Below are 27,392 nucleotides of genomic sequence, written 5' to 3'. Positions count from 1 at the left end.
TATGTTACTTTACTTTTTTAAAATATCCATGTTTTTTACATGCTTGCAAAGTGTAATAGATTGTGGCTTCATTTGTTTATTCTCTATAAAATTTTGGTTTCCAGATTTTGAATTTTATTTCACCTGATCAGTTCTTTATACATTTTTTTTGCATTTAGACTTATGGTGGAACCCCTGATTTTGGCCGTAATCCGTTCCAGAAGGTCGGCCTAAATCCAAAAAGGCCGAAAACCAAAGTAATATTTCCCATAAGAATTACTGTAAATACAATTAATCCATTCCAAACACCCAAAAATATTAACAAAAAATACATTTTTTAAAGATTAACTATAGTTTTACATACACAAAACAATGAGAAGGAATTATAAAGCAATAATTTTACTAATAAATGAACATTACATACCTTTATTAAAGACTCTTGTTGGCATATTGAAGAAGGCAAGGAGGGAAGAGGAGAGCTTATAGTTTGGAAGGGAAATCCCCCCCCTCCATAAGGACCTCAGGTATCAAGTCCCTCTCTGGGGTTACTTCACTTCTTTGTTTTTTACTGGCACTAGGACTAGCTTGAGAATCACTGTACCCCTGTCAGACAAAAAAATGTCCAGAGAGGTCTGTTTCTGGCGTCTCTAAGATTTGCCTGAAGTGGGACAAGGTTTTGTCACTGAAAATGTTGCAGATATGGCTTGTTTCAGCTTAGTCAGGGTGATATTTTTCCACAAAACTTTGCACCTCCCTCCACTTTGCACAAATTCCCTTAATCACTGAAGAAAGCACATTCTCTCCTCTCTCTTCCTGATCTAAAGCAAGTTCCTCAGCTGTGGTCTGTTGCTGTTGCAGATGAAGGTCTTACAACTCTTCAGTGGTTAGCTCTTCCCTGTGGTCCTCCACCAACTCTTCCACATCCTCGCCACTCAACTTCAACCCCATGGAATTCCCCAAAGCCACAATAGATTCCACAACAGGCAAAGGGTTGACAGGGTCAGGGTCAGGGTCAGGGTCAGCCTCAAGCCCTTCAAAATCCTTGTCGAGGACACATTCTGGCCACAATTTTCTTCAAGCAGAGTTCAAAATCCTGGAAGTCACTCCCTGTCAAGCCTTACCTATAAGGCTTATGCAATGGAGGATATTGAAGTGATTCCTCCAGAACTCTCTTAGGGTCAAGTCAGTGTCCAAGGTCACTTCAAAGCACCTTTGAAACATTGCTTTTGAATAGAGTTTTTTGAAGCTAAAAATGACCTGCTGGTCCATGGGCTGGATGAGAGGAGTGGTGTTAGGAGGCAAGAACTTCACTGTTATAAAGCTTAACTCCATAGACAAGTGGTCTACCAAGTTTGGAGGATGAGCAGAAGCACTGTCCAGTACCAGGAGCCACTTGAGTGGCAATTTATTTTTCTGGAGCTATTTTTTCACACTTGGGCCAAACACTTCACGGACCCAGTCAATGAAAATTTGCCTTGTGGCCCATGCATTATTATTAGCTTTCCACAACACATACAATTTACTCTTGACGACATTGTTTTTCTTGAACACTCTGGGATTTTCAGTGATACACCAGTAAAAGCTTCACTTTGAAATCCTCACTAGCATTACCACAGAACAAAAGAGTAAGCCTATCCTTCATAGGCTTGTGTCCTGGCAGTGCATTTTCCTCCTGCGTGATGTAGGTCCTCTTCGGCATTTTCTTCCAAAAGAGGCCTGTTTCATCACAATTAAACACTTGCTTGGGGACGAATCCTTCGGCCTCTACATACTCCTTGAATTCATGCACGAATTCTTCAGCCACACGTTTGTCTGAACTTCCAGCTTCACCATGCCTTAGAACACTGTGTATGCCACTACGCTTCTTGAATCTGTCGACCCAGCCTCTGCTGGCCTTAAATTCACTAACAGCAGCACTTGTTCCAGGCATTTTCTTTATGAGATTCGCATGTAACTGCCTCGCCGTTTCACAGATGATCAACTCCACAACACTATCTCCCGTTAATTGTTTCTCGTTGATCCACACCAACAATAACCTCTCCACATCTTTGATAATTCATGATCTTTGTTTCGTTAGCATATTTACCCCTTTTGCAACATTAGCTTCCTTGATTTCTACTTTCTTTGCCATGATGGAAGTGATTGTTGATTTGGATTACCCATGCATCCTAGCAAGCTCCAAGACATGTGCACCACTCTCGTACTTTGCTGTAATTTCTTTCTTGAATTCTATTGTGTTTCTCACTTTATTTACCAAAGGGCTGGCACTAGGAACTCTCTTTGGGTGCATGGTGGCTTATTTCACAGTTGCACTCAATAAATAACCACAAAAAACAATGGATTATAACGAAATGCTGGGATGAATGCGCAGAGTCTTGCTCACTCACCCAGACACACAGCCAGACTGACTCACGAACGTTCAGAGAGGCTGGCAGACGCGTTCAGTATGGCCGATTTCTGAGTCACCAGCCGAAATCCAGGACAGATTTTTGGCCAAAAAAGCAGCCGAATTCGAATCACTGATATCCGGGGTTCCACTGTATATATAAACAAATTCCATTAAATTATTGTGCTATGAAAACAAAAAAGCACAGTCTGTTAATATCTGAAGCCCCCAACTACTCAACCTGCTACTAGCAGATATCAGAAATAATGCCAGAACAAGAGTAGAACTATTCAAGAGAAAACTGGATCACTACCTCTGCAGTGTGCCATATCAACTAGGCTGTGATTCATATGTTGGTTGGAAGGCCAGCAACAGCCTTGTTGACCAAGCAGTCAACAGGAGTGTAGCAGGCAGGGAGGGAGTGTATCAGAGGCATGGAGTGTAGCAAGGAGGCAGGGAGTGAGGCAGGCAGGCGGTGAGTGAAGCAGGCAGGCAGTGAATGAAGCAGGCAGGCATAGAGGCAAGGAGTGTAGCAGGCATGCAGGGAGTGTAACAGGAAGGCAGGGAGTGTAGCAGGCATGCAGGGAGTATAGCAGGCAGGGAGTGTAGCAGGGAGGCAGGGAATGTAGTAGGCAGGCAGGGAGTGAAGCAGGCAGGCAGTGAGTGTAGCATGCAGACATAGAGGCAAGGAGTGTAGCAATATGCAGGGAGTGTACCAGGAAGGCAGGGAGTGTAGCAGGCATGCAGGGAGTGTAGCAGGCAGGCAGGCAGGGAGTGGACAGTTTTTTTGTACAACAGGGGTGCAGCGACTCTCAAGCTCCTCGCCTTCTTCCATATGCCAACAAGAGTCTTCATTAAACATACGTAATGTTCATTTATTAGTAAAATTAGTGCTTTATATTTCTTTCTCATTCTTTTATGTATGTAAAACTATAGTTAATCTCTAAAAATGTATTTTTTGTTAATATTTTTGGGCATCTGGAACGGATTAATTGTTTTTACATTAATTCTTATGGGAAATGTTATTTTGGTTTTCAGCCATTTCGGTTTTAGGCCAACCTTCTGGAACGGATTGCAGCTGATAACCGAGGGTCCACTGTATAGCTTATGTGTTGCTGTGCTATGTAAGTTATTATAAAGAATAGTTGGAATAAGACATCATTCAAGCATTCATCACACTAACTCAAGATCTTTATCTTTTATATTACAGAGTCTTGGAGTTGGGCTGTGGTACTGCTCTACCAGCTTTGTATTGTGCTCTACAGGGTGCACACATCACTCTTCAGGATTATGTAAATCTTGCATTATTTTACTTCTTTTCATTCTGCTTATATCTACCTGGTGGTAGTAGCAGTAGTAGTGTTACTTTGTTTATAGGATTTTTTTATGGAAACTCCTTCATATACTAGAGTTTTAATGTATGTGTTTATTATTCATGCCTTTTAGCCCTTTTATCATGTGGATGGTTCCTAGCTAGTGTAAAATATCCAAGAAAAATTAAAACACTTTTATAAGCTTTTGTACTACAGAGGAACCTCGGTTTTCATAGGATTCGGTTTTTGACGACTTTTTTCATTGAAATTTTGTCCCATTTTTCATACATCCGCTCAGTTTTCATAGAGTTGACAGTGGTCCACCGTACCAAACGTGTCCACCTGTCCGCACCCACGCAAAGTATCCCACACGTTCTGACTCAGTCTGACTTTGCTTCTCGTTGAGCGAGCATTACCCCATGTGTTCATCCGAAACATTTCGTAATAATCCATTGTTTTTTGTGCTTGTTTGAGTGCGACTGCTAAATAAACCACCATGGGGCCAAAGAAAGTTCTGAGTGCCAGCCCTTGTATAAAGAAGGCAAGAAACACGATAGAATTCAAAAAAGAACTCGTAGCAAAGTACAAAAGTGGCATACGTGTGTCCGCTGATCTCGCCAGGATGTATGGGAAGTCCACATCAATGTTCAATGACAATGCCTTGTCCCACTGTAGGCAAATCTTAAAGAGATGCCAGAAACAGACCTCTCTGGACAGATTTTTTGTGCGACAGGGGTCCAGTGACTCTCAAGCTGGTTCTAGTACCAGTAAAAGACAACGATGGGAAGTAACCCCAGATAGGGCCTCGATACCTGAAGTCCTTATGGAGGGGGATTCCCCTTCCAAACAGTAACCTCTCTTCCTCCCTCTCCCTTCCTCACCATCTTCCATATGCCAACAAAAGTCTTCAGTAAAGGTAAAAGTGATGTTAAATGTTCATTTATCCATTTCATTAGTCATTTATATTTATTTCTCATTGTTTTCTGTATGTAAAACTATATTCTCTAAAAAATGTATTTTTGGCTAATATTTTTGGGTGTGTGGAATGGATTAATTGGATTTACATTATTTCTTATGGGAAATATTGCTTCAGTTTTCGTACAATTCGGTTTCATCAGACTTTCTGGAACGAATTAATCATGAAAACTGAGGTTGCACTGTACTTTCTTAGGAGATCATAAGGGTGTTACCCTTGGTGCTTAATTTTCTTAAAACCATTATAAGATAAAAATAAATTATTGGCAGTTTGGAGGGATATGTTGTGTATCATTATACGTATATGCTTCTAAGCTGTTGTATTCTGAGCACCTCTGCAAAAGCAGTGATAATGTGCGAGTGTGGTGAAAGTGTTGAATGATGATGAAAGTATTTTCTTTTTGGGGATTTTCTTTCTTTTTTGGGTCACCCTGCCTCGGTGGGAGACGGCCGACTTGTTGAAAAAAAAAAAAAAAATTAAAATATTCTTGAAATGTGTTATATAATACTTTATAGAACTTTGACTCAGCATACATATGTCAGATGGAAACAAAAGTATTCCAAATATAATTAGAGTATAATTTTTAATTTTATATGCACATTAAAACCCTCTCATAACATGGAGTCTACATTCATGAAAATTGATGCCTAGTGAAAATTAGTAGTACAGCCTTTCCTCACTTAGCCCTTTCAGGGTTGATGCCATATTAGTACGGCTTGCACGCCAGGGTTGGTGCCATACTAGTACGCATAAATTCTAGCGCCTTCAAATCTAGCGAAAGCTGGTAGGCCTACATATGAAAGAATGGGTCTATGTGGTCAGTGTGCGCAGTATTAAAAAAATCCTGCAGCACACAGTGCATAATGAGGAAAAAAAAACTCCGACCGTGTTTTTGGTTTAAAACAGCGACTTTGCAGTGTATTTTCATATGATATTTATGGTTGTATTCTAATTTTCTTGGCCTCATTTTATAGAATGGAAAACATATTATGGAAATTGAGATGGTTTTGATTGGTTTCACAATGAAAAGTACCTTGAAATTGAGCTCAAAGTAGCAGAAATGTTTGATTTTTGCCAAAGTTCAAAGGTAAACAAATCATGCCACACGTCCAATACACGTCAACTGGCGAGTCTGATATTCTTTCACAAGTGCGCTGATATTATTTATACCATTTCTACATGAATGCAGTAGTCTGCATAACATAAATCTTCTATTTTTTGTGAGAATAAAAATTCAAAGTAGAAAGCAAAAGAAATGTAACAGAGGCCTGGGGACATGAGTAATGAACAGAGGAAATGTTATCTTAGTGCCAGGAATGTCTGTCTTGTTTATTCTGGACCCTATTTGGAAATTGGCATCTTTTGAAATTTGTGTGAAATTGGCTGAATTGCCAATTTCTGACCACATTATTGGATAGTTAAAATCGGTAAATGGATGGTTTCTTGTACTCATTCGATAGAAAAAATGGAGTTCTAGTGAAATAGGTATGATTTTTGTCCACTGGTACATTGGAATTGGCCAAAAATAAGGCTCAAAATGGGCGAAATCGCCGATTCGTAAACATCGTCGAGACCACTAACTTTGCAAGAGCATAATTCCGCAAGTTTTCCTTCACATTTCTTAATTTTGGTGTCATTATGATCGGGAAAAGATTCTCTATCATTTCATAAGAAAAAATAATTTTTTTTTTTCGAAAAATTTCCGACCTTGAGAACAAGTTTAGGAGAGGGCCTGCCAACCCTAAAAGGGTTAATGACGGAGTTCTGTTCTTAAGACCACGTTAGTAAATGAATTTATCACTAAGTGATGAGCATAATGTAATGGTAGTGGGTTTGTGTCAACCATCTTTGATATTGTTTTAATGTCATCTTTGTACCATTTATGTATAACATTTCTGGTATATTTTTCAATGTTTAAACAGTAGTGTACTATATATTGTATTAAACACAACAGAAAATGTTACATGCTATGCACCTGAAGGGTAACTATAGATCACTCTTATCCTATGCAAAGAGTGAAAAAAGTGCAATTTTCTCAAAAAAAAATTTTTTCCCAAGTAATCAGCTATGAGTGCATTTCCTAGAATATCTCGGAAGTAAGTTATTGACCTATTTCATGTTGCATTACCATTACTAATGAACAGATTGAAAGGGTTTTCACAGCAAATGTAAAACTGAATGTTTTAATTTCGGGTTGTGAAATTTTTGTAGTAGTATCAGTAAGGGGTGATTCCTCGATTAGCGACGAATTCGTTTAGCAGCATGGTCTTAGGAACAGAACTCTGTCAGTAAGTGAGAAGAGGCTGTATTAGCAGAACGCCATAACGCAAAACGCCCTAAAGCAGGGCCCTACTGTATTATAATTTGTGTAACTGTATTTATGTTTACCTGTACCTAAATAAACTTAGTAATTTGAAAAACTAAGCAATGTAAGAACAGAGGGAAATGTGTGTAAGTTTATTGTTGAACATTGTTCATTATGAGTAGTTGGCCATTTAAGTCATCTATACAAAAAAACATTTTGCTGGCACTTCTGAATTTAAGAAACTTTTAAGCTCAGGATTGGGATTTAGCAGATCTAGAATAAATGCCTGTACAGGTCTCCCTCAACATTCGCGTTTTCAACTTTCGCGGGCTTCACACATTCACGAATTCCCAACTGCCAAATTCCCAGCCTCCAAATTCCCAGCCGCCAAATAATATTTAAGTTTCCCGCCACCTGAGAGTCCCTACTACCCTCCCTCCGAACCCCGCAACTGGCAGCCAGCCCTCCCACCAGTGTGGTGAGTGTTTTGTTTGTTCATTATTTGCTATTAAACTACAGTACAAATAATGTAAACCCATTCATGACTGCATATTGGGATGGCTATTCGGACAGGTATTGGACGGTGACATCATGTGTTTACTCTCAAACACAGCAAAGAATCAAACATTTCTGCTACTGCTAATAATAACAATAGTAATACAGTGGACCCCCGCATAACGATTACCTCCGAATGCGACCAATTATGTAAGTGTATTTATGTAAGTGCGTTTGTACGTGTATGTTTGGGGGTCTGAAATGGACTAATCTACTTCACAATATTTCTTATGGGAACAAATTCGGTCAGTACTGGCACCTGAACATACTTCTGGAGTGAAAAAATATCGTTAACCGGGGGTCCACTGTAATAATAATAATAATAATAATAATAATAATAATAATAAATACGATAGAGTTGAAGCAGGAAATTGTACAAAAATACAAGGGAGTGGTTGACACATCGTCAGTGTGGCTTTGTTTATGCTGGAGTGAGCATTAGTCTCCGTGCTCTTCCAAACATTTCACAATAATTCATTGTGTTTGGTGCTTGTAGATTGAGTGCGACTGGAGTGGTAGAGGCAGTGGTTGAGGAAGCGGTTGAGGCAGTGTGTGGGGCAGCGGTTGAGGCAGTGGTTGAGGCAGTGGGTGAGGCAGTGGGCAAGGCAGAGGTTGAGGCAGTGGGTGAGGCAATGGGTGAGGCAGCGGTTAAGGCAGTGGGTGAGGCAGCGGTTGAGGCAGTGGTATTTAATAACATACATGTTGTTAATAATAATAATACATGTTATTAATAATACATATTATTATTATTTATAACATGTTATTACTACCACTGCCTCAACTGCTGCCTCTACCATTGCCTAAACTGCTGCCTCTACCAGTGCCTCAACCGCTGCCTCACCCACTGCCTCACCCAGTGCCTCACACACTGCCTCACCCGCTGCCTCAACCACTGTTTCAACCATTGCCTCAACCGCTGCCTCAACCACTGCCTCACCCACTGCCTCAACCACTGCCTCACCCACTGCCTCAACCACTGCCTCACCCACTGCCTCAACCGCTGCCTCACCCACTGCCTCACCCGCTGCCTCACCCACTGCCTCAACCGCTTCCTCAACCACTGCCTCTACCACTCCAGTCGCACTCAATCTTCAAGCACCAAACACAATGAATTATTGTGAAATGTTTGGAAGAGCACGGAAACTAATGCTCACTCCAGCATAAACAAAGCCACACTGACGATGTGTCAACCACTCCCTCGTATTTTTGTACAATTTCCTGCTTCAATTCTATCGTATTTATTATTATTATTATTATTATTATTATTATTATTATTATTATTATTATTATTATTATTATTATTACTATTGTTATTATTAGCAGTAGTAGAAATGTTTGATTCTTTGCTGTGTTCAAGAGTAAACACATGATGTCACCGTCCAATACATGTCTGAATAGCCATTCCAATATGCAGTCATGAATGGGTTTACATTATTTATACTGTAGTTTAAAAGCAAATAATGAACAAACAAAACACTCGCCACACTGGTGGGAGGGCTGGATGCCAGTTGCGGGGGTCGGAGGGAGGGTAGTAGGGACTCGCAGTGGTTGAGGAAGTGGTGGAGGCATTCATGGAGGCAGTGGTGGAGGCAGTGGCATTTAATAACATACATGTTATTAAACCATAACATGTATGTATTTAGTACAATTTACGACATTTTCATGTATTTTATAATTGTTCATGGTTCAACAAGTTAAGGAAGCAGTATTGTATTATATTTCCCTACAATATTTTGGGGCACCAAACATTCGCGATTTTTCAACATTCACGAGGCTCTTGATCCCCTAACCCTCGCGAATGTTGAGGGAGACCTGTATACTGCCACTTTTTTTAGCACTGTTTCACATAAATATAGCACATAGTAGCTCATTTTAGGCAAGAGTCTTGCAAAGTCTGAGAAAGCATTAAGTGTGTGAGTGACATCATTACAGTGGACCCCCGCATAACGATTTTAATCCGTGCAAGAGGGGTAATTGTTATGCGAAATAATCGGTATGTGAATGAATTTTCCCCATAAGAAATAATGGAAATAAAATTAATCCGTGCAAGACACCCAAAAGTATGAAAAAAAAAATTTTTTACCACATGAAATGTTAATTTTAATACACACAAACTGAAAAAGGCATGCACACTTACATGACACTTACTTTTATTGAAGATCTGGTGATGATTGATGGGATGGGAGGAGGGGAGAGAGAGTGTTAGTGTTTAGAAGGGGAATCCTCTTCCATTAAGACTTGAGGTGTCAAGTCCTTTTCTGGGGTTACTTCCCTTCTTCTTTTAATGCCACTAGGACCAGCTTCAGAGTCACTGGACTTCTTTCGCACAACATATCTGTCCATAGTGGCCTGTACCTCTCGTTCCTTTATGACTTCCCTAAAGTGTTTCACAACATTGTCAGTGTACAGGTTGCCAACACGGCTTGCAATAGCTGTGTGAGGGTGATTTTCATCCATGAAGGTTTACACTTCAAGCCACTTTGCACAGATTTCTTTAAGCTTTGTAGTAGGCAACTTCTTCAATTTCTCTCTCCCCTCCTCTGAACCAGTTTCCTCAGGTCTGGCCTCTTGCTCTTGAAGTTGATCTATCAGCTCATCAGTGGTTAGTTCTTCATTGTCCTCCTCCACCAACTCTTCCACATCCTCCCCACTAACCTCCAACCCCAAGGACTTTCCCAATGCCACAATGGATTCCTCAAGTGGCATAATCCTCTCAGGGTTAGCCTCAAACCCTTCAAAATCCCTTTTGTCTACACATTCTGGCCACAGATTCTTCCAAGCAGAGTTCAAGGTCTTCTTAGTCACTCCCTCCCAAGCCTTACCTATAAGGTTTACACAATTGAGGATATTAAAGTGCTCTCTCCAAAACTCTCTTAGAGTCAGTTGAGTTTCTGAGGTCACTACAAAGCACCTTTCAAACAGAGCTTTTGTGTACAGTTTTTTGAAGTTTGCAATAACCTGCTGGTCCATGGGCTGCAGGAGAGGAGTGGTATTAGGAGGCAAAAACTTCACCTTAATGAAGCTCATGTCCCCATAAAGTCGCTCTGCCACGTCTGTAGGATGACGAAGGGCATTGTCTAACACCAGGAGGCACTTAAGTTCTAATTTCTTTTCAGTTAGGTAATCTTTCACATTGGGGGCAAATGCATGGTGTAACCAGTTATAGAAAAAGTCCCTAGTGACCCATGCCTTACTGTTTGCCCTCCACAGCACACACAAATTATCCTTGAGGACATTCTTTTCCCTGAACGCTCTGGGAGTTTCAGAGTGATACACTGATAAAGGCTTAACTTTGCAATCACCACTAGCATTGGCACACATCAACAAAGTAAGCCTGTCTTTCATAGGCTTATGTCCTGGGAGTGCCTTTTCCTCCTGAGTAATGTAGGTCCTGCTTGGCATTTTCTTCCAGAACAGGCCTGTTTCATCACAATTAAACACTTGTTCAGGTTTCAGTCCTTCACTGTCTATGTACTCCTTGAATTCCTGCACATATTTTTCAGCCGCTTTGTGGTCCGAACTGGCAGCCTCACCATGCCTTATCACACTATGGATGCCACTACGCTTCTTAAATCTCTCAAACCAACCTTTGCTGGCCTTAAATTCACTCACATCATCACTAGTTGCAGGCATTTTTTTAATTAAATTCTCATGCAACTTCCTAGCCTTTTCACATATGATCGCTTGAGAGACGCTATCTCCTGCTAGCTGTTTTTCATTTATCCACACCAATAAGAGTCTCTCAACATCTTCCATCACTTGCGATCTTTGTTTCGAAAACACAGTTAAACCTTTGGCAAGAACAGCTTCCTTGATTGTCTTTCTGGTGCCCACAATAGTAGCGATGGTTGATTGGGGTTTCTTGTACAACTTGACTAGGTCAGCGATACGCACTCCACTTTCATACTTATCAATGATCTCTTTCTTCATTTCTATTGGAATTCTCACCCTTATTGGTGTACGGTTGGCACTAGAAGCTTTCTTGGGGCCCATGGTCACTTATTTTCCAGAAACAGCACCGAAAACACTGTAATAATACGAAATATTCCGATTGTATGCTTGGATGTTACCGCGGAGGCTGGCTGGTAAACAATGGCACGGGCGGCACATGTGAGGCTGGCTGAGGGCGCACATTGGACGCGTCTCAGACGAAAATCGGTGAGTGGGTTTTTAATCGGTATGCGCGGCAAAATTTTTGCGATTAAAGCAAGCGGTATGCGGATTAATCGCTATGTGATGCCATCGTTATGCGGGGGTCCACTGTATTTCGTAAACAATACAACATAACTATTTACATAGCATTAACATTGTACAATGGACCCTCGGTTATCAGCCATTCCAGATATGTATTGGCCAATTCGGTTATCGCCCGGTTTTTTCGCCAAAATTTTATCCCAGTTATCAGTTGTTATTTCGGTTATCAGCCGTATTGGGCACGTCTACCCATACCAAAGTACAAAAGTGAAGGAGGAAGAGAGAGGGGAGAATGTGTCTTCTTCAGTGATTCTACGATATGTACAATACTTAAGCCTCAGGAGTCGACAAAGGCTGTAGCGCCAGCCAGCAATAAAGTGTAGCGTTAACAGTGTAGCAAGTAAGTTAAGCGATTAAGAGATAGAAAAAGGACAACAAGAAACTGACTCCTCCAATGTTGTTGGAGGTATATAGGGCCACTGACAATATATGCCGCCCTGCCCATCTTCCACCACCCAAAACCAATGCCAGCATCTCCTCCAAGGTACAGTAAGTGTAAATATTTCTTATTCATAAATTAAAGTGTAAATATTTCTTATTTATAAATTACATACATTGTTTCAGTGTGAATAGTGGTGGTAGCAGAGCCGCCACCATCACCACTACATTAAAATTAATATTTCATGTGGTAAAATTTTTTTTTTTCATACTTTGGGGTGTCAGGAATGGATTAATTTGATTTCCATTACAGTATTTCTTATGGGGAAAATTAATTCGGCTAACAATAATTTCGCCTAACGCTGAGCTCTCAGAAACGGATTAATAACGTTAGGCGAGGGTCCACTGTACAGTGGACCCCCGCATAGCGACCTTAATCCGTGCAAGAGGGCTATCTGTTATGCGAAATGTTCGGTATGCGAATGAATTTTCCCCATAAGAAATAATGGAAATAAAATTAATCCGTGCAAGACACCCAAAAGTATGAAAAAAAAAATTTTTACCACATGAAATGTTAATTTTAATACACACAAACTGAAAAAGGCATGCGCAATTACATGACACTTACTTTTATTGAAGATCTGGTGATGATTGATGGGATGGGAGGAGGGGAGAGAGAGTGTTAGTGTTTAGAAGGGGAATCCCCTTCCATTAAGACTTGAGGTGTCGAGTCCTTTTCTGGGGTTACTTCCCTTCTTCTTTTAATGCCACTAGGACCAGCTTCAGAGTCACTGGACTTCTTTCGCACAACATATCTGTCCATAGTGGCCTGTACCTCTCGTTCCTTTATGACTTCCCTAAAGTGTTTCACAACATTGTCAGTGTACAGGTTGCCAACACGGCTTGCAATAGCTGTGTGAGGGTGATTTTCATCAAAAAAGGTTTGCACTTCAAGCCATTTTGCACACATTTCCTTAATCTTTGTAGTAGGCAATTCCTTCAATTTCTCTCTCCCCTCCTTTGAACCAGTTTCCTCAGGTCTGGCCTCTTGCTCTTGAAGTTGATCTATCAGCTCATCAGTGGTTAGTTCTTCATTGTCGTCCTCCACCAACTCTTCCACATCCTCCCCACTAACCTCCAACCCCAAGGACTTCCCCAATGCCACAATTGATTCCTCAACTGGCATACTCCTCTCAGGGTTAGCCTCAAACCCTTCAAAATCCCTTTTGTCTACACATTCTGGCCACAGTTTCTTCCAAGCAGAGTTCAAGGTCTTCTTAGTCACTCCCTCCCAAGCCTTACCTATAAGGTTTATACAATTGAGGATATTAAAGTGATCTCTCCAAAAGTCTCTTAGAGTCAGTTGAGTTTCTGAGGTCACTACAAAGCACCTTTCAAACAGAGCTTTTGTGTACAGTTTTTTGAAGTTTGCAATAACCTGCTGCTCCATGGGCTGCAGGAGAGGAGTGGTATTAGGAGGCAAAAACTTGATGTTAATGAATTTCATGTCCCCATAAAGTCGCTCTGCCACGTCTGTAGGATGACCAGGGGCATTGTCTAACACCAGGAGGCACTTAAGTTCTAATTTCTTTTCAGTTAGGTAATCTTTCACATTGGGGGCAAATGCATGGTGTAACCAGTCATAGAAAAAGTCCCTAGTGACCCATGCCTTACTGTTTGCCCTCCACAGCACACACAAATTTTCCTTGAGGACATTCTTTTGCCTGAACGGTCTGGGAGTTTCAGAGTGATACACTAATAAAGGCTTCACTTTGCAATCACCAGTAGCATTGGAACACATCAACAAAGTAAGCCTGTCTTTCATAGGCTTATGTCCTGGGAGTGCCTTTTCCTCCTGAGTAATGTAGGTCCTGCTTGGCATTTTCTTCCAAAACAGGCCTGTTTCATCACAATTAAACACTTGTTCAGGTTTCAGTCCTTCAGTTTCTATGCACTCCTTGAATTCCTGCACATATTTTTCAGCCGCTTTGTGGTCCGAACTGGCAGCCTCACCATGCCTTATCACACTATGTATGCCACTACGCTTCTTAAATCTCTCAAACCAACCTTTGCTGGCCTTAAATTCACTCACATCATCACTAGTTGCAGGCCTTTTTTTAATTAAATCCTCATGCAACTTCCTAGCCTTTTCGCTTATGATCGCTTGAGAAACGCTATCTCCTGCTAGCTGTTTTTCATTTATCCACACCAATAAGAGTCTCTCAACATCTTCCATCACTTGCGATCTCTGTTTCGAAAACACAGTTAAACCTTTGGCAAGAACAGCTTCCTTGATTGCCTTTCTGTTGCCCACAATAGTAGAGATGGTTGATTTGGGTTTCTTGTACAACCTGACCAGGTCGGTGATACGCACTCCACTTTCATACTTATCAATGATCTCTTTCTTCATCTCTATTGGAATTCTAACCCTTATTGCTGTAGGGTTGGAACTAGAAGCTTTCTTGGGGCCCATGGTCACTTATTTTCCAGATAAAGCACCGAAAACACTGTAATAATACGAAATATTCCGATTGTATGCTTGGATGTTACCGCGGAGGCTGGCTGGTAAACAATGCCACCGGCGGAACATATGAGGCTGGCTCAGGCCGCACATTTGACGCGTCTCGGACGAAGGGCGCTTAGCGGGTTTTTGGGCGGTATGCGAGGCAAAATTTTAGCGATCAAAGCGTCCGGTATGCGGATTGTACGTTATGCAAGGCGTCCGGTATGCGGGGGTCCACTGTATATGTAAGGATTATGCTGTCAGTGGCCCTTATAAACCCAACAACAACACCACCACCAACAGTCCTCACATACATAATGACATATGTTACTCATTCTAGAGTATATATCATGTTTGTGTTATTAATATTGTTTATTATGTCATATTAGATAAATTGTGATAGATAAACAAGCCGTGGAGTTGATAATAGCATCATATTTAAGCATTTTGTCCTGTCTCCAAACAATAAACTCGCCTCCCTTTCCACTCCTTGCCGTTTTGCATACGCCAAGACTCTTCAGTACAGTAAAGGTAAAAGTGATTTAAATGTTCATTTATCTATTTCATTAGTCATTTTATTTAGTTCTCATTGTTTTGTGTATGTAAAACTATAGTTAATCTTGAAAAAAATGTATTTTTTGTTAATATTTTTGGGTGTCTGAAATGATTACATAATTGGATTTACATTAATTCTTATGGGAAATATTATTTCGGTTTTCAGCCATTTCGGTTATAGGCCAACCTTCTGGAATGGATTACAGCTGATAACCAAGGGTCCACTGTATTAGGTATTATAAATAATCTAGAGATGATTAAAAGTATACGGGAGGATGTGCGTAGGCTATATGCAAATACTACACCATTTTATATAAGGGACTTCAGCATCTGCGGTATCTGCAGGGGGTTCGGGAACCAATCCCCCACAGAGACCAAGGGACAACTGTATTGGGAAAACAGTGACATTCCAGAGACCATCAAATTTGTGAAACAGTTATTTTTTTAATATTTTATTTTTATTTTTATTAAAACATCAGCTGTTTCCCACCAAGACAGGGTGACCCAAAAAAGAAAAAACATTTTCATCACTCATTCCATCCCTGTCTTGTTAAAGGCACGCCTACACTACAGTTTAAAAACTGTAACATATCTCCACCCCTTCTAGAGAGCAAAGGAACTGTACTTCCCACTTCCAGGACTCAAATCTGTCTAACCGTTTTCCCTGACTCCAGTGGTAGGTGCAGCAAACCGAAAAGTTAGCTTCACTAACCTCTAATCCACTAACTCTAAACCGCTAAACTGCTGAAAAATTAGCCGAAGCTAACGCTAAATGCTAACTTTTTCACATGAATTTAGATTCAGTTTAGTTTTTTGGTCTTTTACTTTTACTTTTAAGATTTTCAGAACAGACCTGGAGAGCTTCCTAATAAGATATAGAATGCCAAGATCATATGATGATCAAGTGCCAACTAATAATGAGGTTAATGTATTGTGAACACGTTAGAAAGACAAAAATCTTAGTAAATTTCAGGACTATTATTTTAATAAATGTTTAACGTGGTTAATATTGAAAAAAATGAAAACCTGCACAGTACCACCACAGAAATTGTAAACATAAAGGTTTTAATGAGACGAGATTGCCCCAAAATAAAGAAAATTCTGATAAAAAGTGAAATTTTGTTTATTTTTTAGGCTAATGGAAAGGACAGTGTTGCATACAGTACTCATCTTTAATATTTGAGTATAAGTACCACTGTTGTAAAGTAATGAAGTAAAACTACTTGAGTACTGTACTTAAGTAACTTTTTTCGGTATTTACTTTTTAAAAAGTACTGAAATTGCTCACTACTTATATTTTACTTAAGTACTGAAGTCTGTTATTACTTTTACTTCACTGCAGTCTGATAACGATGCATTATTCGTTACATCATCAGTAATTTTTGAAAAGTAAACACCGAGAAAAGTTACTCAGGTACAGTACTCAGGTAGTTTTACTTTGTTACTTTACAACACTGCTAAAGGTACTGTACTTCTAAACTGTCATAACTTGCAATACCCACAAAAATTAAGAAAAAATCCCTTGACTTGAGGACAAAATAGTTATCCATGTGGGGCCATGGGTTCTACGACTCCTGGCCCTCAGCCTGAGCAGCGTCTGCTTCAACCACAGCAGCTCCAGACTCCTCAACAACACCCTCAGGCAGAACAGAAACATCTCCTCTGCTCGAAACAATAAGTGACAATGCACCCCGGTGATCGCAGACACTGTAAGACTATAACAGTGCTGCTCAGATGCTGCTGCATTGACAAGTCACATTTAAAATGGTATACAATACCGACAGGTTGTTAGGTAAGACACATATGCAACAGTTAGACAACTTTATTCCGAAACGTTTCGCCTACACAGTAGGCTTCTTCAGTCGAATACAGAAAGTAGGCAGGAACAGTAGAGATGTGAAGACGATGTAATCAGTCCATCACCCTTGAAGTCGTAGAATTTGAGGTTGTCAGTCCCTCGGCCTGGAGAAGTTCAGTTCCATAGTCAGGAACTATCTGAAGATCAAGCGACAGTGCGGAGTCTTAAATACTGTCGGAAGGAGAGGTGCAGAGTAGTAGTAGTAGTAGTGAGAATGTAGCCACTGAGAGGTCATGTCCCTCTCAGATCCAACACTTCTCACTTGAAAAGCTTGTCCAAGGTGTTTTCTGTACCAAGATGCCATGTGTTGCAGTGTCTGACAAAATGAACATCAAAATGGTATACAATACCGACAGGTTATTAGGTAAGACACATATGCAACAGTTTCGGAATAAAGTTGTCTAACTGTTGCATATGTGTCTTACCTAACAACCTGTCGGTATTGTATACCATTTTGATGTTCATCTTGTCAGACACTGCAACACATGGCATCTTGGTACAGAAAACACCTTGGACAAGCTTTTCAAGTGAGAAGTGTTGGATCTGAGAGGGACATGACCTCTCAGTGGCTACATTCTCACTACTACTACTACTACTCTGCACCTCTCCTTCCGACAGTATTTAAGTCTCCGCACTGTCGCTTGATCTTCAGATAGTTCCTGACTATGGAACTGAACTTCTCCAGGCCGAGGGACTGACAACCTCAAATTCTACGACTTCAAGGGTGATGGACTGATTACATCGTCTTCACATCTCTACTGTTCCTGCCTACTTTCTGTATTCGACTGAAGAAGCCTACTGTGTAGGCGAAACGTTTCGGAATAAAGTTGTCTAACTGTTGCATATGTGTCTTACCTAACAAGTCACATTTACACGTAGTCAGCCAATAGCATGCTTACTGACTGTTGGAGAAATGCCCACAACAGACAAGAACAAACACATTGCTTTCCAACTACCAATAATGTGTGAATATTTTTTTTTAGTGGGTTCAAAGTTAGTGGAACTTTATTTAGCGGAAACTAATTGGTCTGCTAACGGTTTCCAAAGTTAGCGGAAACGTTAAAAGTTAGTTCCGTTAATTAGCGGAACTGTGCCCACCACTGCCTGAATCCCTTCATTAATGTTACTTTGCTTACACTCCAACAGCACATCAAATCATAAAAATCATTTACCTCCACTCATTCCTACACAAGATGCTCATGCACACTTGCTGGAAGTCTAATCCCCTATCACACAAAACCTCCTTTACCCCCCCTCCAATCTTTCTAAGGATGACCCCCTACCCCTCATTTATTCCACTACAGATTTATACACCTTTCTTCTCTAAATGTCTGAACTACCTTACTAACCCCTCTTCAGCCTCTGGATAATACTTTTAGAAATCCCGCACCTTCTAATCTTCAGGCTACAGATTCTCTGCATAACATTCACACCACATATTGCTATTAGACAGTGTCTCCACTGCTTCCAGCCTCCTTCTTGTTGCAACATTCACCACCCATGCTTCACACCCATATAAGAGCACTGGTACTACTATACTCTCATGCATTCCCCTCTTTGTTTCCACAGATAACATTCTTTGTCTCCACAGACTTCTCAGTGCACTACTCACCTTTTGTCCCTCATCAATTCTCAGGTTCGCCTCGTCTTTCATAGACCCATCTGCTGACAAGTCCACTCCCATATATCTGAATTCATTCACTTCCTCCATCCTCCCTTCCTCTAATCTCATATCCAGTCTTTCACTACCAAAATTTTTCATTTTCCTTATCACCTCTTTCCTATGTTCATTTTTAATTTCCTTCTTTTACATACCCCTCACAAACTTGTCTAATGACTTCTCTTCAGAAAAAAAAAAGAAACATGGTATGGAATCTCCCATAAGTACAGTGTCATCAGCAAAAAGCAACTGTGACAACTACCACTTTGTGTTCGATTCTTTATCTTTTAATCTCACAGCTCTTGCTTACATCCAAGCATTCACTTCTCTTACAACCCTATTTATAAATATATTGAACAGCCATGGTGACATCACACATTCCTGTCGAAGGCCTACTTTTACTGTGAAATAATCTCCTCTCCTACATACTCTCACCTGAGCCTCACTATCCTCATAAAAAACTCTTAACTGCTTTCAGTAACCTACCACCTATTCCATACACTTGCAACATCTGCCACATTGCTCCCCTATCCACCCTATCATATGCCTTTTCCAAATCCATAAATGCAATTAAAAGTTATTTACCTTTATCTAAATACTCTTCACTTATATGCTTCACTGTAAATGCTTGGCCTCCACATCCCCTACCCTTTCTAAACCTTTGGGGGTCGGCAGGTCCTCTCAGAGACTTGTTCTCAGGGTCGGCCAAATTTCCAAAAAAATAATATTTTTTGAAAAGATAGAGAATCTTTTCCCGATCATAATGACACCAAAAGTATGAAATTTAATGGAAAACTTACTGAATTAGGCTCTCGTGAAATTAGCGGTCTCGACAATGTTTACGCATCAGCGATTTTGCCCACTTTGAGTCCTATTTTCAGCCAATTCCAGTGTACTAGTCGACAAAAGTCATAACTATTTCACTCGAACTCCATTTTTTCTATCGAATGAGTACAAGAAACAATCCATTTACCGATTTCAACTATCCAATAAAGTGGTCAGAATTTAGCAATTTTGCCAATTTCACACAAATTTCAAAAGATGCCAATTTCCGAATAGGGTCCAGAATAAACAAGAAAGACATTCCTGGCACGAAAATAACAAGTTCTCAGTTCATTAGTCACATCCCCAGGCCTCTCTTATATTTCTTTGGCTTTCCACTTTGAATTTTTACTCTTACAAAAAAAAATAAGATTTACTGTTATGCAGACTACTGAATTAGTGTAGAAATGGTATAAATAATATCAGCGCACTTGTGAAAGAATATTAGACTCACCAGTTGATGTGTATTGCACGCTTGGCATGATTTGTTTACTTTTGAACTTTGGTAAAAATCGGACATTTCTGCTACTTTGAGCTCAATTTCAAGGTACTTTTCATTTTAAAACCAGTCAAAATCATCTCAATTTCTGTAACATGTCTTCCATTCTATAAATGAGACCAAGAAAACTAGAATACAACAATAAATACCATACGAAAATACAGTGCAAAGTCGCTGTTTTAATCCAAAAACACTGTCAAAGTTTTTTTTTCTCATTACGCACTGTGTGCTGCAGGATTTTTTTTATACTGCGCACACTGACCACATAGACCCATTCTTTCATATGTAGTCCTACCAGCTTTCTCTCACTAGATTTGAGGGCGCTTGAATTTAGGCGTACTAGTACGTCAAAAACCCTGGGTCATAAGCCATACTAGTACGTCCGAAACCCCCAAAGGGTTAATCTATGAGCCTGCTCTTGAATCTTTCAATGATAACTCTACTGTACACCTTACCAGGTATACTCAGCAGGCTAAATTTCAAATATATATCATCAGTGAGTGTTAAAAACTTTGCTTTAAATAATAGTTTGTAGTTTAAGGTGAAAAATCAAAACAGTAAAGAGAACACATTTATTTTTATTTTTCAGAATGAAGAGGTCATTAATTTCATCACTATACCAAATGTCATACTGAACCTAGCAGACTACCCCTTTGTTAATAATGTAAATATTACCACAGACAATATCAGACCTTCAAATGACATAATTACAGAAATTACATCAAAAACCTCTTTTTACTCTGGCGACTGGAGTGAGTTTGACAAATTGTTGTCAAATATCAACTATGAACAGGTCAGCAATAATAACCCTGACAATGATAAAACAAGCAGAAGCTGTCAAGAGTATAAATTTGACATAATTTTGACATCAGAGACTATCTACAATCCAGAGTGTCATCAGAGGTTGCTCACCCTTATGACTAATTGCTTGAAACAAGATGGTGTTATGTATCCTTTTGTAGGTCTGAGAAAGTAAAATGCTTCTAATAAGAGTGCCCTGAATTTTCTTTTGTAAATGAAGTATAATTTGCCACTTTTATTAAGATGTACTGATTAAAGGTTAACATATTCCTAACAGGAATAAAAATAGACAAACACATAGCAGAACAAATTTTTGCAATTCACTCTTAGGGGGAGCTTTTGCAAGTTCTGCAAGTTTTGCAAAGCTCTCCTTACAGCAAAGCATCCCAATTAGGGCTTGTTCTGCTACAGGTTTCTTTATCCTCATTTATTAAAATAGATTATGTAGCAGAGCTGCTCTTAATTTTATATTAATGCAATACTCTGCATGCCAATATGCCTCTTTATTTTACCATCTTTCAGCTATTGCTTTACCTTTACAAATGTTTCCACTAACTTGGTCAGACATTTTCTTGTACTTAGTCTTCATTATTCCAGTTTTTTTAACCTTTTTTCTCAGTAAATATTTGCCAACAGTTTATTACATTCAGTGATTTATAGTTAGATCTTATCATTGCTTTAGATGTTGGAAACCTGCTGAGTATGTTTCTCATTTGACAAGGTTAAAAGTCAAAAATGTACTGCTTGCTTTCAAAAGATCATATTTTTTTCTTTCTGCATAATGCATTAAAACAGTTTGCTGAATATAGGCTCTATATCTTATATATTATGATATAAAAGAGTGTAGTAATATTTCAGCAGTTACCCCTTAGTGATAAAAAGATAATACTGTACCTAGTGTTTCATACTGAGGGGATTATCAATTTTGACTGCAGATATTAAATTTTTTCCTAAACTAGAATACAGTGGAACCTCGGCTTACAAGTGCTCCACCACACTAGTTTTTCAGGATACAAGCAGTCGCTCGGTCGATTTTTTGTTTCTGGATACGAGCAAAAATTCAGGATGCGAGCTCCCCCCTCAAACAACTTTTTTTAGACCTCCAGATCTTACAAAAATAAAAGTGAATACGTATATAATTGTAGTTAATTGTCGTGATGTATTATGTTGTTTTTACTGCTTAAGACTATAATTGCAACAGAAATAATGATATTTCTTACCTTAAATTGTGGGTGCTGGTGTTTGTCGATGATTGTGAAGAGAGTGGAGAGTTATGCTGTGGCCTTACTGGGCTGAGGTGGATGGTAGAGGTTCTGGTACTGAAGTCGATGGTTGTACTGGAGAGTGCATAAATTCTGTAATGGATTTCTGTTCTGTTTTACCCTGCAGTACATTATACAACTGACGGTAAGGCATCAGCTGCTCTAGACACCATTTCAGGGTCCTCTTCAGTGAAAAAGTCTAACTTTAAGTCATTCATTCAGTCAAGTCATTCAGTCAGTCAGTCAGTCAAGTCAGTCAGTCGTTTAGTCAAGTCAGTAAGTCAGTCAGTCAGTCAAGTCAGCAAGTCAGTCAAGTCAGTAAGCCAGTCAAGTCAGTCAGTCAGTAAAGTCAGTAAATCAGTCAGTCAAGTCAGTAAGTCAGTCAATTAAGTCAGTAAGTCATATTAGATGAATTGTGATAGATAAATAAGCCATAGAGTTGATATTAGCTACATCATATTGAAGTATTTTTGTCCTGCCTCCCAAAGCAGGAATTCAACTGGAACGGATTAATGGCATTTTAGTTAATTTAAATGAGGAAAATTGACTCAGCATATGAGCAGATCGATTAAACTCGTAAGCCGGGTTCCACTGTACATATTTGAAAAATTAATTAGGAGTTAATTAGCTTTGTAGATACAGGTTGTACATGATTAAAAGAGGCATATTTACTGCAATATCTCTGATTATGTTATATATTATTACTGTATATTAGTCTGTTTATCTTTACAGTCAAGAAAATTCCTTAACTTTCCATAAGCCTTTTAGCTGCCAAGAGTTATTATTTTGGTGTTGGTGGAAGTACGTTACAGTTCGCTGATCTTGTGAAGAGCCAAGGCAAACTGGACCTTAAGACACACATCATGAACAGTGAAGGTACTTAAGTCTTGTCTCACTTAATTTTTTTAATTCATGTTTCTCCTCTTCCTCTCTCCCTCCCTCTCCCTCTCTTTTTTTAACATAGAGTTTTACAAGGTCAAGTTAAGGGTTCCTAACTTTATTTACCAGCTAGGAGCTGTTACCTACATGAGCTTATTTCAAAGCCTTTTCATTGTTATGAAGTTAGCCATCTGTGGGCCAGCAATTTTATTTGGTCAACTGACTTTATTTCAATGATGTTGTCATGCTGTACAAACATGTTCTAGACTCGAGTCATCCTAATAATAAATGATGTCAGATGAAGTGATGTTCTTCAGAAGAGTACAGCCAGAGTGTAGTTGCTGCTTGCTGCCTCTGTTGTGTAGAAATTCACTTTTCGCTATCTGCTGGGTAGAGCCAAGTGTGGTACTTTGACAATATTTGCCTTGTTCATAACAGTAAGACCACTCACATCCCTGCAGTATTGAAGTCTCTGTCACAGTGAGAGATCTGTCCAGGTGAGAGATGAGTTGTCTTGCTTTGTTCTCTGTTCTATCAAGAAATAACAGATAATATGGGGGCAAGCAGTCCAAGAAAGTGGAGCATACTCAAGGTGTGAGCATACTTCTGCCTCATACAGAATCTTGCAACCTCTACTCTCAAGCAAGTGCGAGGTACGTCTAAGTGATGTAAGCTTCCTGGCCGCTTTACTTGGAAGATTTAAAATGTGGTTTTTCATAGTCAGTTTGGAGTCAGATTTTTACCCCAGTGATATCAACTTCATCCTTGGGTACCAACAATCTCCTGTTCATTCTTACCACTGCCCCATCATTACTGCCATGGGTCCTAGAGACATCATCATTTGTGTTTTCTCAGGAGCAAATGTTACCTGCTGTTGTTTTCCCCAGTCTGATATAGCTATAAATTGGTGATTGTTGTAACTTAGAGCAGCTGACATTTTCTCTCTTGGATAAGTATACATATGTCAGAGTACAGTTGTCTACATATGCCTGGAATTGTGGGACGAGTTGAAGGTCATTAAAGTAAACATTCCATAACAATGGCCCAAGTACACTTCCCTGTGGAACACTTGCACCACAGTGTCTTGTTGATTCTGTCCCATTGAGAACTGCTCTTAGAGATCTACCTTGAAAGTAATCACTGAGGAGGCATAGTACAGAGACGGTGACTCCTAGTGCTTGCAGTTTTGCCAAGAGTACTTGGTGCCATACTCGGCTGAAAGCACCAGCAATGTCCATTGCTACTACACAGCTGACCTTGGATTCATCCAGTGACTGGTGCCACATAGTGGAAAGGTTCAACAGCAGATCAGCAGCTGAGTGACGTCTCTGAAGCCATATTAACAATTACAAAGAAGCAAATGGTAGTAGGAAAACACTGTCATCTGCCATGAGATTATTGTCTCAAGAATCTTGCCAGTGATTGACAGTAGTGACACTGGTCTGTAGTTGCTGATTTCTACTCTGCTCTTCTTTTTGTCAACAGGGACTACATTTGCCTCTTTCCACAGAGTAGGCCATTTACACGGTACTAGGCAGTGCTGATAGATGCAAGTTAGAGGTGACGCTAGCTGGTCTACACATCTACTCAGAAATCTTGGGCTTACCTTATCTGGACCCACAGCCTTTTCTTGGTCCAACAATTCAAGGAGAAGATACAATTCATCCTGCCTTATTGTCACCACTGCCAGTTTTGACATCAGGAGTATCTTGCTGGATCAGGAACCTACATTTTGGCAGCAAAGTGTTCGGCAAAGAGGTCGGCTTTCTCCTGACTAGCAGTATAGACAGTCCCATCCTGTCAGTTTTAAGGTGGAATAATTTCATCAGGTGAATAATCATGTCAGTTCTTGACCAAGGACCACCAGGCTTTGGAGCTTACTCTACCTGATGTCTGTTTTCTTTTTTGTTAGCCTCCCATCTAGAGATGGCCCACTTTTGGACTTATTCCATTTGGTGTTGGAGGCACATTGTAATTCACCAATCTTGTGAAGGGCCAAGGCAGACCATAAGACACAGACATCATGAACAGTGAAGCCTGCACAGCCTTGCCTGTGCAGGTTCCTATTGTAGAGAGTGGGATGCCTCTTATACCTTCTCCAAGCCTTCTACTTAGAAGTAGCAGCCTCTAAGTAACTAAAGCCCAACCAAGGCTGATATGAAGGCTTCATCACATTCTGCCAGTGAGGGATGTGTTTCTCTTGGAGATTAAGATTGTGTTCAGTGAAGGCATTCATGTTGAAGAGCATTCCAATCAGAGGCAGCAGGCTCAGAGCAGTGGGCCAGCTAGTTTTCTCTTTTACACAGCCAGGTTGTACATGCAGATTCTTCACCACATTTTGTTGGAATATTCAGTGTTGTAAAGACAGCCTTGTGGTCAGATGATCTAACATAGCCAAGGGGATGGAAAGTGACTATGCCTTCAGGTAAATCATTCACTACTGGGCGAGTGTGAGTATGGAAGTCAAAGTTTCTCATGTCAAATACTATAAGAAGTTCATCAGAATCCCTCTGTATCAGAGGTTGGTTGAGGTCACCAACAGCTATAATATGTTGACATTTATGCTGAAGCAGAAGGAAGTCCACATTTTCACCAGGAAATTAATGGGGTCTGTTGCCACTGAGGTCTGTACATTGCACACACACTGTACAGGGCTCCCTCCCTCCCTCTCTTTCTCTCTCTCTCTCCCCACTCATTCCCTTTATCCTCCTTTCTCTCTGCCTTTACCCTCCCTCTCTCCACTTTCTCTACTTTCTCTCTCTCCTCCCATCACTATATCTATATCTGTGTTTTTTACCTGTATGCAGTATTCACTACATACTGTACTATAATTTTACGTACCCATACATTACTTTAATCAACAAGTGTTTACTGCCATCTGAATAACTTTTCTTTCCAGGTGTCAAGAGGGAAATTTTAGAAATGAAATTCAGGAGAGAATAATAAATACAAGGTAAAATTCAAGAATGTATATTTCATAATATCCTTAATCATTACATATTGTTAAAAGCCATCACATGAACAATTAGCCCTTAATAAAAATCTTTTGTAATCTAGATAAAAAAAAATGCTAGTCTCATTGTCGATTTTCATTTTTCACTCCACTTGGTGACAGTCCCTTTATGTACTGATGGGAAATAGCTATTGTGGCCATGGTGGATGGGTTCCAACTCCCTCAGGGTGGCTATAACATATGGACGCCAAATTAAATGCTGATCTGTGCATTTTTGTGCACTGTGACCTGTAAACTCCTTGTTGCCTCTTGCCTGTAAAATGAGTTTGATAGTGGAGCTGTGGCTCTCCAGTGGAAGCACTCATCTTTTGCAACAGAATAGAGGTCAGATGGGAGATTCAGTGCTGGAACCACTGAATGCATTAGCTGGTCTTTCATCACTGTGCACTATTTGATGAGCCGTGCATTAGGCTAGGGCCAAGTGAGCATCAGAGGGCATGCACCTTTGGGGATCTGAAGGTAAATGATTATTTTTATAAATATTGCAAATAATATATCTGCACTGTCCCTGGCAATGGCTCTGGCTTCTCTTAATTCGCAAAGGCAGTTTGCGATACTTGACAGCATTCTTCTTGCCCTATAATCAAGACTACTGCTATTTCAAATTATGTACCTGATGGAGAACAAAAAGATGACTCGTTAATGTTGTTATAAGTTTCATTCTCCTAAATGTGGGTTATTTGTGCATACTGATACTTATTGATCTCACTATAATCATAAGAAGACTTCACATTGGGTTTCATTATCTCTACATGAGGTATATGGTCTGTAATACCTGGTCAAAATTTCAAACCATAGACAGCAAGCCTTTTACTTTTCTCAGACACACTCATCTTATTACATGATATGGAGCTGTTATTCTTCCTTATTCAGTTAATTTATCCATCACTGAGCATTCACTGAGTGAACTGCAGTTGCATAAGCTATCCATCCTCGAAACAGACACTTATGTTGTCCATCTTGCACAAGGACAGCACAAATACTCAAGTACTTTTGCAAACTTAATATATGAAGTCCATGAGCTCCCCTTAACCAAGTATATTTAGCAGTAAATGCTTAAGAGTAATGGAGCTCTTATCCACTCTAACAGTGCTGTTGTTTCAGACACCCTGTTAAATACATACTGTTGGTCAAATGCAGAATCCCCTATTTATGCCTCCCCAACTCATGATAGCAAATCTTGTAAACTGTCTACCAATCATTGTCTGAAATGTACTGGGACTCATTCTGCCTATTTCTCTGAGTGCTGTGTATTCCGGGGGTCAACACCCCCATGGCCTGGTCCATGACTAGGCCTCGCAGTGGATCTGGGCCTGAATAACCAGGCTGTTACTGCCAACCCCATGCAAACCAATGTATGAACCACAGTCTGGCTGTACATAACAAATTTGAAG

The 27,392-nt window shown here is 39.9% G+C and overlaps 1 protein-coding gene across 13 annotated transcripts in view; it reads left to right on the top strand.

Moving 5' to 3' along the window:
- Window positions 1–26,645, top strand: part of LOC128697715 (histidine protein methyltransferase 1 homolog) — a 55,707-nt gene extending 29,062 nt beyond the window's left edge. For all 13 annotated transcript variants that reach the window (XM_053789593.2, XM_053789618.2, XM_053789610.2 and 10 more), the window contains 4 exons: window positions 3,576–3,657; window positions 20,633–20,991; window positions 22,867–22,982; window positions 25,885–26,645. In XM_053789593.2, coding sequence (XP_053645568.2) covers window positions 3,576–3,657; window positions 20,633–20,991; window positions 22,867–22,982; window positions 25,885–25,928 — 601 coding nt within the window. In that variant the 3' untranslated portion in view covers window positions 25,929–26,645. The remainder of the gene's footprint in view (window positions 1–3,575; window positions 3,658–20,632; window positions 20,992–22,866; window positions 22,983–25,884) is intronic.
- The last annotated feature ends 747 nt before the right edge of the window (window positions 26,646–27,392 follow it).

This window comes from Cherax quadricarinatus, chromosome 31, assembly GCF_038502225.1.
Source record: "Cherax quadricarinatus isolate ZL_2023a chromosome 31, ASM3850222v1, whole genome shotgun sequence".
Classification (NCBI taxonomy): domain Eukaryota; kingdom Metazoa; phylum Arthropoda; class Malacostraca; order Decapoda; family Parastacidae; genus Cherax; species Cherax quadricarinatus.
Note: the sequence above shows the minus strand (reverse complement) of the source record. Positions and strands in the feature narration are given on the sequence as shown.